General features: G+C 37.4%; 2 protein-coding genes across 2 annotated transcripts; both read left to right on the top strand.

Annotated features, from left to right (window-relative positions):
* The first annotated feature begins 1,268 nt into the window (after positions 1-1,268).
* LOC125472597 (UDP-rhamnose/UDP-galactose transporter 1-like) lies at positions 1,269-3,430 on the top strand. Its single transcript, XM_048574250.1, has 5 exons — positions 1,269-1,429; positions 2,014-2,198; positions 2,289-2,489; positions 2,599-2,760; positions 2,860-3,430. Exons 1-5 carry the CDS (start codon positions 1,303-1,305, stop codon positions 3,202-3,204), a joined length of 1,020 nt encoding a protein of 339 aa, XP_048430207.1. The 5' UTR covers positions 1,269-1,302; the 3' UTR covers positions 3,205-3,430.
* A 3,279-nt stretch (positions 3,431-6,709) lies between these two features.
* On the top strand, positions 6,710-11,299 carry LOC103949528 (chloride channel protein CLC-e). The gene is made up of 7 exons (XM_048574093.1): positions 6,710-7,205; positions 7,657-8,113; positions 8,195-8,398; positions 8,760-9,226; positions 9,764-10,318; positions 10,435-10,643; positions 10,832-11,299. Exons 1-7 carry the CDS (start codon positions 6,768-6,770, stop codon positions 10,863-10,865), a joined length of 2,364 nt encoding a protein of 787 aa, XP_048430050.1. The 5' UTR covers positions 6,710-6,767; the 3' UTR covers positions 10,866-11,299.
* Positions 11,300-11,583: the final 284 nt, after the last annotated feature.

Genomic DNA, 11,583 nt, shown 5'->3' with positions numbered 1-11,583 from the left:
AAAAGGTCAATTATAGTATTATTCACTTTACCTTTTGTTTTGTCCTTATCGTTAAAACTCAAAGTTTTCAAGTTTTTTTTTTATTATTTTTATTTATTTATGCATATTAGAAAATATATATTATTGATCTCAATCACTTCGGCAGCTTTGCATAACATTCATTGCAAAATTGTAAGATAACATTGACCTATTAACTTTTGAAACTGAATTTTTATGTCCATATTAGCTCTTCGTTTTCAACGTTTTCCCTCAACTTTATTTTAATAAAACAATTGAAAATACCGATTTTTACCTTATATTTCTTAGTTACTTTCCCAACTTTATTAAACACTGTAAGAAAAAAAAAACACTTACCTTGTAAAAACATATAATGTTGCAGCCCTAATTTAGTTAGAATTGTAATTGTGTAAATCATATAAGAATTTTAAATATAGTTCTATTTTAGTTGTATTGCCTAAAGGATAAGGATTCTCCCTTCACTAATATTATAAATAAATAATACACACCGCTTCAGAATTCACCAATTTCTCTTCTTTCTCTTGCTACTGCACCTCTCTCCCTTTCTATCATTTTTTAGTTAAATAGGCCTACAACACATAGTTCGTTTTCCTTTGAATTCCATTAGGTGAACCAAACAGAGAATTTATGCTTTCCCTCTAAACATTGAACCAAACGAGAAATTAGTTGCCTTTAGGAGTCAGAGAGCTTACTTGCTAGCTCACCTATAGCTTCTTTCGGGTAGAAGGGCTAATTGAGTCTATTGCTTATGCATTCAAAATTTAAAAGTTGGTACTATTTGAAGGAGTGAATCAAGAAATTTCCCTAATAACTAGGGAAAAGGTTACCAAAGGTGGAACCAAGTGAGGAAAACGAAATTAGGGCAAATCCCATCAAACCCCACTTAAAATTGATTTATGAGTCCTCAATAAATATTATGACATTTATTAAAATGGTAATGAAGGTGAGGCCATATGAGGGTAACATGCTCGTTTGCTGAGAGAGACAGCAAAACCAAAAATTTTAAAAATAAAACAAAATTAAATTAGCCAGCCAATATATCCCAAAGCCTTCCCCTTTGTCTTTTACTTTGTTTTTATATTTCTATGTTTATATAACCCACATAGCTCTTTGGCTTTGTTTCTTGAGGGAGGTGGTGACCGACTTCTGCAGCCTGCAACTCTGTCTGCTTTTGTTGTCCGCCTCTCTTCCGATCATAAAAATTCAAAATCCAAGATCCGAAGTTGGGGAGGAGAGGATTTGGAATTTTTGGGTTTTTTTGGATTCGAGCTCGGAATTGCAGAAATGGAGAAGGAAAAGAAGTCTCCTGTGTCCGATGTGGGAGCTTGGGGAATGAATATTGTGAGCTCTGTGGGCATTATCATGGCCAACAAGCAGCTCATGTCCCCTAACGGCTTTGCTTTCGGCTTCGGTCAGTTCATCTCCTTCTTTAACTCTGTTAATTTACCAATTTTATCTAATTTTTCTTCTGGGTTCTGTCCTAATCTTCAATTTAATTACAGATCTGGAGTGGGAAGTGCTTTTTGGTTAATGGGTTTTTAGTGTTTTTCTTGTTGAATAATGGGTTGCTTTTGTTTCCTGAATTGTGTTAAGAATTTCGAATTTTAGCAGATGCCATGAATCTAAGGAAGAACTGCATTTTCACCAACTTTTGGATTGTTAATTGATTGTTTTCTCGCCTCAATTTTGAACAAGGGACCAATAAATCAGATTACAATATAATATTCATTGTTCGATTGACTAGTATTCGCCACTCATGGCAGTTTCAGCTATGGCCGGCCTTTTTTTGACTTGTCATCATTCCCTGTAGATCTAGCTACATTTCAATAGAAATTACGATTTCACATAATTCAGCTTTGTTTGTGGCCTAGATTCACAAGGAGATCTCACTAAAGGTGTTTGCTAGAGTATGCTTATGTTATGTGACACAGAAATAGTTGAATTCATTGGTGGATTGGTTTCCGGCAATTGATGATTGTCTGTTTTTCTCTGCAGCTACAACTTTGACCGGATTCCATTTCTCTGTTACTGCTTTGGTCGGTCTGGTGTCAAATGCCACTGGTTACTCTGCATCTAAGCATGTTCCTCTGTGGGAACTTGTTTGGTTCTCACTTGTTGCCAATGCCTCAATCACCGGGATGAACTTGAGCCTCATGCTTAACTCTGTCGGATTTTATCAGGTGAATATCGTTTTATTAGCCTAACAATTTTCCTTTTAGTGCATAATTGTTATCTGATTTCTGATCTTCTTCATTGTTATAATGGTGTAGATATCGAAGTTGAGCATGATTCCGGTGGTTTGTGTGATGGAGTGGATTCTTCATCGAAAGCATTTTTCACGGGAAGTCAAGATTGCAGTGGCAGTAGTGGTTGTAGGCGTGGGTATATGTACTGTGACGGACGTGAAAGTCAATGCTAAAGGCTTTCTGTGTGCTTGTGTGGCTATCCTCTGTACATCCCTACAACAAATTGTGAGTATTACCCAAATTTTCTCCTTTAAAATTATACCATGAATCTGAGTTTAGACATAAGAACCTCGAAGCAATTGTTGATCTGACATTCTTGTTGTTTGGGCAACAGTCAATAGGTTCCTTGCAAAAGAAATACTCGATAGGCTCTTTTGAATTGCTCAGCAAGACAGCTCCCATTCAAGCTCTGTCTCTTCTTGTTCTTGGTCCATTCGTCGATTACTTTCTTACTGGAAAACTTCTGTCTGATTACAAGTTGTCTACTGGTGCATTTGTAAGTGCTTCTTCTACTATTTGATCTTAAATCTGCTTGTGTTTACGACGAACAATTTCTAATGAAGCTGCTGTGCTATGTGTGATCCCAATGTTGCAGTTTTTCATCCTACTCTCATGCTCCCTAGCGGTGTTTTGCAACATCAGCCAGTACCTCTGCATCGGCCGCTTCTCAGCTGTCTCTTTCCAGGTTTTGGGCCACATGAAAACAGTATGTGTCCTGACATTGGGGTGGCTACTCTTTGATTCCCAGCTCACATTCAAAAACTTGCTCGGCATGGCTCTTGCTGTTCTTGGCATGATCGTATACAGCTGGGCTGTGGAGGCTGAGAAGCATCCCAAGGTCCTCCCCAGTCATCTGTCAGAAGAGGATCTGAAACCGCTAAAGGAGGGAGTAGCCGAGAGTCCATTGAAAGACGTCGTGATTGGCGAGTCCAAAGTATAGGCTTCCCGTTTACACTGCGCAGAGACATTTTCTCGGATACATGATCATCACATGATTCGACATTCATCTGTTCGTCCAGCACAGCCTTTTACACCATCTAATTCTATTTATTCACAAAATATGTTCAATCTTTCTTTTTCCTCTTATTTATTGTTGTCAGAAAACGATTAAAGTATTTTTGTATATGGATTTCAGTATTCAGAAAGAAGTAGAATGTATTTGTGGATGGGTGGATGGAAGTATTTTCTCCAGTTATGAACATTAAAAGTTAATTCCAGAAAATATATTTTCCTCCCCTTTCCCACACTTTCTCATCCACCAAACAAGTCTTTACATACATCCGACCACGTTATTGACATAATGTCACGTACATCTGTTTACATTGCTAACCACATCTCGTACAAAATGGGGCCCATACGAAACCCGTATATTCGTTCACCAAACAAATTGATTCTGTGAATATCTAGGAGTTTAGGTTCAACTGGACCACAGACTATAAATATGTCAGCCAATATTAAGAAGAAAACTGACATAAGAAATTTTGTAGTTTCCCATCTCCATCTTCTACACGAGTTCGTTACTCGTCAGTGTCCGGTTAGTTATGATCTTTTACTCACTCAGCTGTCTGAATTATTTATTGGTCTGAAAGTACAAATAAAGTAATGAACAAATAAAAGAATAGTAGATTTGTGTGACGTCCTTGTATCTTAATTTGAATGTCACTTCTTGTAAAGTATAGTTGTTTGATAAACGATTCGAATATAAATTCTTAATGTAACGAAGGTTAATAATGCTAAAGCTTATACATGTGTCCAACCACATTACTGATACACGATCACATTGTTGACTACATCTCTTATAAAAAAGAATCCGTGCTAAACCCCGTATGCATAAACAGATTTCGCCTTTTCTACGAGTAGTTGCGAGATCAAAATTATTGGTGAAAACAAGATAACGCAACCGTTTGTAAATATATATCTTCCATGTTGGCTATAAAAAACAAGTTTGCAACTTGCAATTTGTTCTTTGATTAATCAAGCCTCAGGAAAGAGTAATTAAATAATGAGTTCGATTATAATTTTTAATCCAATTGGAATTTGCAATGCTGGAACACGTAAAGAGAGATCTTGCCTTCTTTTGAGGATAGAAAAAGGAACAATGGTGGAGTGATTAGCAAGTTTAGGTTTTTAGATTTGTCAACTTGTACAAGTGGAAAAACAAAAACGTGCACATAGAGAAATGTACTAATTAATGACAGATTGAGAAGGAAGCTGCAATCGAGAAATTGGAACGGTTTGTTTATCCGACATTTATTATGTTATTTTTTCAGAATATAAGCTGCACATTTGTACATTATTCGGTAAATCCGTCTAATGAAAAAACCTAATTATTAATGTAAAAACTAAATACACGCTATCACCAATCTCAAGGTGTAAAATCTAAAAATTTAGCTTTGTATTTTCAACTATTCATCTATACGTATGAAGTTGGTCAGTTTTTTCCTCCAATGGTAAGGGACCTACAATTTCCACCCTCAACTTTATAATTTGTTAAATTTTGTGTTTCTTTGATTTTCTTTTAATAATTTTGGAATTAGTTTTTGTATAATCTATCTTATTTATTTTTATGAACATTTTGATGTAAAAAAAAAAAATTCAAATTCCCAACAAACAATTTGTTTAGATACTTGAGTTTGATGACAATTTCTAGAGTTTTGGTGTTGGATTTGTTTTTTTTTTTTTTTTTTTTGATAAACTAATAATATTATTTTAACTGTTGGATTTAAAAAAAAATTCGTTTAAAAAAAAATTCAAAAATCCCTTTATTTTTCCACCCCAAAATACATCTCTTGGAGATGTTTTCAGCTCATGTCCTCACCACGTTATGTTCGAGTTTGGTCAATTGATCAGTGATTAGTGTTCTTAAATATGATTATAAACCCTCTAAATAACTTCATTAGTTGATTGAATAATAGCTTTTTTTTTGGTACAAAAAAGGCATTTTGATTGATCCCTTTTGTGATCGCCATCATTTTCGATATTTAATTAATCTTGTAAAACTTGTTGCATTACATAATGTGCATGGAAAGATCTATAAAATCTATTAAATAATACATTAGCGATCTTTGAAGTAGAACTAAGTTTTGGATCAAAACCGAAAAATAGGTCATAATCATTAATGTAATGAGTAAATATCAACACATAATGTAATACATTCCCAATTTGCAGCTACAACTTTGTCTAGTTTCTTGTATTTTGTAACTATATATGTTGGTTTGGCGCCAACTGCCACCGGTTACTTTGCCTCGAAGTGTGCAATTTCGTTGTGGGTGCTTCTTTTGTTCTCAGTTTTAGTCAATGTCTCAATAACCACTGGGATGAACTTCTTCGAATTTTATCAGGTGCATGTCCATTCATAAGCACCTATCTATTTTTCAGTATGAATAGTTGCACTTTCTTATTTGCGAATGTTAAGGACAATTGTCCGCATAAACAGTAAGTTATTAATGCGTGCAGAACTTAGATTCTAATTGGGAATGTGGTATTACAACATAGATATTAAAGTTAAGCATGATTCCTGTGGTATGTGTGATGGAATGGATTTTTCATGGAAAAGAGTTTCCAAGGGAAGCCAAGATAACTACGGCAATGGTGGTTGTAGGAGTGAGCATCTGTACAGTGACTGAGGTAAAAGTTAATGCTAAAGGCTTCCTATGTTCTTGTGTGGCTATCTTGTGTGCATCAATACACCAACTTGTATTTATCACTCAAGTTCGACCATCCTTTCAATTACATTTGGTAACAAAAATTTTCTTTGCAAGGCGTGTTTAAACTTAATAGATTTACAAATCAAAACACTAACACGAAACTAACCTTGAGAAGACATCTTCGAAAGCACAGCAACACCAGACAATACTAAGAACTCAAAGCCAAGATCTTCTACACACTCACCACTTGTATAATTTGAATCAATGGGGAATTCTCTGAGTTTTGTATATGTGGTATGTGCAAGGACCTATAGCTAGTATTTATACTGACTTAACTCTAATGAACCCTCCCATAATGATGTCACTAGGATTCCTTACCGTCAATAAATTTGATCTACCAAATTTCATTCTAAATAGGATAGAATCAACAATTCATTTTCCCTAAACAATATCGGGTCATTAACTTTACTATGGGTCCAAGCTATAGCTATTAATTAAACCCTAAACTTACTTACACTCTAGACAATCTTTATTAACTATGTAAACTTATTAACAGTTGGATTATAGTCTAACTTCCAACAAGACGTCCGTTCTTAATTCATAGAAACGAATATTTATGTTATCAATGACATACCGCCATTCAATTCTATATATGGACTATATTTAATACGTTACCATAAAAATAACTCTACCATGACTTGGTTAATATGAAAAGAAACGGAAGTTGGGGTAAATAACAGATAATATTTTATATAAATATAATATGAATTATTAATTATTTTATCAAACAATTATCCATTCGTTGGTTGTGATTGGAAATAGGAATGAACACCTTGCTCAACAGGTGTAGCAGCTAATGGGAGGCCTGGACTGCATATGGCGCTTCCCCAACGCCCACTCTCGCCGCCATTTATGTCCCCTGGTCTCTCCTCCTCCTCCATCTTCACCGCCGCCGAGAAAAACCCGCCTCCTATTCTCTCCCACATCAAACACCCAATCCAGAACAATCGACACCAAAAATGCCAGTGCTGGGTACACGTCAAACACAAGAACTAGTAAACCCATAAAAAATGGCAGAGCTCTCACTCCCAGACCTCCTCTCTCCCTCCCTCAAACCCAACAAACCCAGCAACAAAACGATGACAATGACAACGCAGAAGAACAAGAAGAAGAAGAGGAAGATGAAGATGAAAGCAGAGCACAAGGCCGTGACCGCGGGAACTGGACGATAGTGCTTTCGTCGAGCTTGGTGGGTCTGCTCACCGGAATCGGCGTCGTTCTCTTCAATTACTCTGTATGTTTGATTTTTACCATTAACCAATTTTCCATTTTTGCTTTTCTTGCTTGCTTGTTTGCGAAGTTTTGAGATTTATCTGAGATTTTAGACGAATTATAATGTTCATGAGATACATTAGCTTGCTTGTCTGCTAGGGCTCTTCATTTACATGTTTTTGTTAACTCATTGTGAGAATGTTAAAAGAATTGTCAGAAAGTGTGTTGTCCACCTGTTTGGCTTGAGTGTTGCAACACTTGAGGGGGGCCGTGAGGATATGAAAAACTGTCCCACGTCGGAAAGTTAAGGAACCTTGCATAGACTTATAAGGAGTCAGGATATTCCCCCATTGCCAATTTGGGGTGGAACCTCAACTTCCGTCACTATTACACATTTTTTGCTTTGCTTTTTTCTTGCTTGCCTTATGGATAAAGATTTGAGCATTTTCTGAGATTTTGATATGAATGGGAAGGTACGTGAGATCCGTGATGTGTTCTGGGGTGGGATGCCTCAACGGGGAGCTTCATGGCTGAGAGAGGAGTATGTGGGATATACGTGGAAGCAGGTGATTCTGGTTCCGGCTTCTGGGGGTTTGATCGTTGCCATATTAAACTTTCTTCGAGATGCTCTCGAGGATGGTTCACAAGATAACAATGGCAATGAGCAAGGTGGAGAAAAAGGGGAGAATTTATTAGCGAAAATGGGAATGCCTGTTTCGGTTTTTGATGGTCTCAAGGCTGCATCGCGTCCTTTTCTCAAGGCAATTGCTGCTTGTGTGACACTTGGGACTGGGAATTCGTTAGGTCCTGAAGGTCCTAGCGTTGAGATTGGAACTTCTATAGCCAAGGGTGTTGGTGCTGTGTTTGATAAAAGTTCGCAAAGAAGGCTCTCTGTTGTGGCTGCTGGATCAGCTGCTGGAATTGCTTCTGGTAGGTCTTCAGTTATGTATTTATCTGTTCTGCCATTGTCAATACATGTTTGCCCTCATTGTAATTGTTCTGTTTTGACAGGGTTTAATGCTGCTGTTTCGGGTTGTTTCTTTGCTGTGGAGTCAGTCTTATGGCCATCACCATCTGATTCCTCATCTATTTCGCTTGTGAATACCACTTCTATGGTCATACTTAGTGCTGTGATAGCTTCTGTAGTTTCAGAAGTTGGTCTAGGTTCTGAACCAGCCTTTAAGGTCCCATACTATGACTTCCGCTCACCTACTGGTACACTATTAATTCTTCAAATTGATACATATAAGAACTTATGTGCCGAGTGAAATTTATTTAATTAATTTCTGCAATTGACTATGGCATCAGTACATAATCTATGAGTATTTACTTGTTCCTGGTAATGTGCTTTGCCTTTACGGAATACGGTTTCTGAATTTTCCCATTATTTGGGTAGTTGATTTCCATTGCATATTCCAAATGGGTAATTTCATAAATGATTGTGTTACAACACTAGTTTATTCACTCTATTGGGATGAATTTTTCAGGCATACCTTTAGTATATCTAGAGGTAGATGTTCAAGTTATTGTTTAAAGCTGCAGTTTTAACAATGAGACGTATTCAAATCATTTTCAGAACTTCCGCTATATCTATTGCTGGGTGTCCTATGTGGCTTGGTTTCGTTAACCTTATCAAAGTGCACATCGTACATGTTGGTATTTGTTGACAATCTTCACAAGACCATTGGCCTACCAAAATTTTTGTTCCCTATCATGGGTGGGTTAGCAGTCGGGCTTATCGCATTGGCATATCCTGAAATTCTTTATCAGGGTTTCGAGAATGTTGATATTTTGCTTGAGTCTCGACCACTTGAGAAATGCCTCTCAGCTGATCTGTTACTTCAGCTGGTAGTGGTCAAGATAGGTGCAACCTCATTGTCTCGAGCCTCTGGATTAGTTGGAGGCTTCTATGCTCCATCACTTTTTATTGGTGCAGCAACAGGAATGGCATACGGGAAATTCATCAGTTCTGCGGTTGCTCAGTCCAGTCCTATACTTCATCTTTCCGTCTTGGAAGTAGCATCACCACAAGCATACGGCCTGGTACAGTTCTATGCTATTTGCATATCTAGTAGATAGTTAAACTTCAAAACTGAAATGTATAGCAATGCTCAACTCGTATGTTTTCATGTATGCATTCTGTTTAGACTTTAGGCTCTTATTGTCAGCGACTCAAAAGTTAGTTGTTTCATTAGTTAATTATTAATGTTTATAAAACAGAATGGCTCGCTATTCCGATCCAAATCTATTTTGATAATTTCTGAGAACAAAAATCACTTTTGAATTACGAGGCCGCCTTGTGTAATTATCTAGAATCCTGTAACCATTATCTTCAGGGGCAGATACCTTTCTTTTCAGAAGTACAATGTGTTTCCTGCATTTGTACTGGTTCTAAGTTGTAGAATGGTCTTTTGATAATTGACATGGAATGTACATAATACCAGTCTCCATGGTAACTTGAAAAATCTTAAAACTTTTTTCGGTGAATATATTATTTCTCTTTCTAGTATCTCTCTGCTAAAATCAAAAGGATTCCCAAAATCTGGATGTAGTTGACGGTTGGAAAGGTTTCATTTACAGGTTGGAATGGCTGCTACTCTGGCAGGAGTCTGTCAGGTACCTCTGACGTCGGTTCTGCTGCTTTTTGAATTGACACAAGATTATCGTATTGTACTACCACTACTTGGAGCTGTAGGATTTTCTTCGTGGATTACGTCTGGACAGACAAGGAGAAAAGATATCTCGAAGACTAAGAAACTAAAACAGGGAAAGTCTAGTAGCAATCAACAACCTGAAGTACCTTCCCCTAGTGCAAGTGGGCTTTCTTCTAGTAATGCTTTCACGTCTAATGCAAGCGACCTTTGTGAATTAGAGAGTTCACTCTGTATAGATGGTTCTGATATTAATACTGAGAACTTCGAGAAGAGGATATCTGTATCCGAGGCCATGAGGACAAGATATGTGACTGTTTTAATGGATACATTGCTTACAGAAGCAGTGACTCTCATGCTTGCAGAAAAGCAGCCCTGTGCCATGATTGTCGACGATGATCATATTCTAATTGGTTTACTGACACTTAAAGACATTCAAGAGTTCAGCAATAAATATGCAAGACCAGGACGACAAAGACCCAAGGTAACAGCTAGTCCTTTGCTGCTGGATTATTTTCTTGCTTTACCGGTTCTAATTTTTCCCCATCTACTAAAATTTGTGACCTGTTGAGCTTGAATAACTGGTTGTACATGCTGCAGGAGCTTATGGTATCTGAAATGTGTTCTTCAGACGGGGAAGTATGCCGAGTACCATGGACGGCTACGCCTACTATGACTCTACTTTCAGCTCAGAACATTATGAATAAGTATGGAATGAATCAAATTCCAGTTGTTACACAGCATGTTCAAGATCACAGAGGGCACTTAGTTGGCCTTCTAGACAGAGAATGTATCACTCTCACTTGCAGGTATCTGACCTTTTCTTTCCCGTCATAGCCTGTCTCTCGTTTCTTTATGTCAGCTTTATCAACAAGTTATATAGGAGTAAACTTTTCAATGAAACTTTTGGTGACAAATTCCTTTCAACATTTTGCATTGCAATCCGCGCACTGGAGATTTTACAATTTCTAACCTTTCTTTCCCTTGGTTTGTGCAGAGCTTTAGCAACCAGAGAATCCCTTTGCAAGTGACCAATACCGGATGCACTGATTTGTTGATAAAACAGAATACCTGACATCAGATATACCTTAAAGTTTTTGGTAATACTGTCTGAGGACTCTCAACCTATCCTGGACACATACAATTCCGGCATCCACATGGTTGCTGCCTTAGACCGCCCGGTGCCACACTCAGCAAAGCCTTCCAGTCGACGCTCTGATTGATGAAATCTGGGATCAGCTAGGTTGTCCTGCCCGAACAACTACCAAATCTATAAACAACTGATGGACATAGGAACATATACAAAGTTGGAAGCGAAACCGTCAAAATTGGGATTTTCCCTTTACCATTTTGCCTTGTAATATAGAGTTACTGGTTTTACTGCAATATCGTACAGCTGATATCATTTTGTTATATCACTCCTTTTGCAGTTTTACTCGTGAAAAATGAAAATTCTATTGCGTAAGGGATTCAAGCAGATTATTATCCTAATTTCTCACCTCCAACATTTTCGGAAGCATTGATCACGTATGCCCAATCATTCCGGATAACGCCCAATAACTCCGGATGTTTGAGTCTAGTAACTACTTGCTCCTATGTTTCAAGATTGAGTGAGGAGGTTGGAATGGCAAAATTATAAGCATCACAAGACATCCTAAATTTCTAGTTCCATGTTCTTCCCAAATGAAATGGGGAAAATGGATTTTTAGAACACCAAACTCAGGGACAGGACTACCGGTTGGAATTATG

This window comes from the organism of the source record quoted next, unplaced genomic scaffold, assembly GCF_019419815.1.
Source record: "Pyrus x bretschneideri cultivar Hongxiangsu unplaced genomic scaffold, Pyrus_bretschneideri_v1 Contig7, whole genome shotgun sequence".
Classification (NCBI taxonomy): Eukaryota; Viridiplantae; Streptophyta; class Magnoliopsida; order Rosales; family Rosaceae; genus Pyrus; species Pyrus x bretschneideri.
Note: the sequence above shows the minus strand (reverse complement) of the source record. Positions and strands in the feature narration are given on the sequence as shown.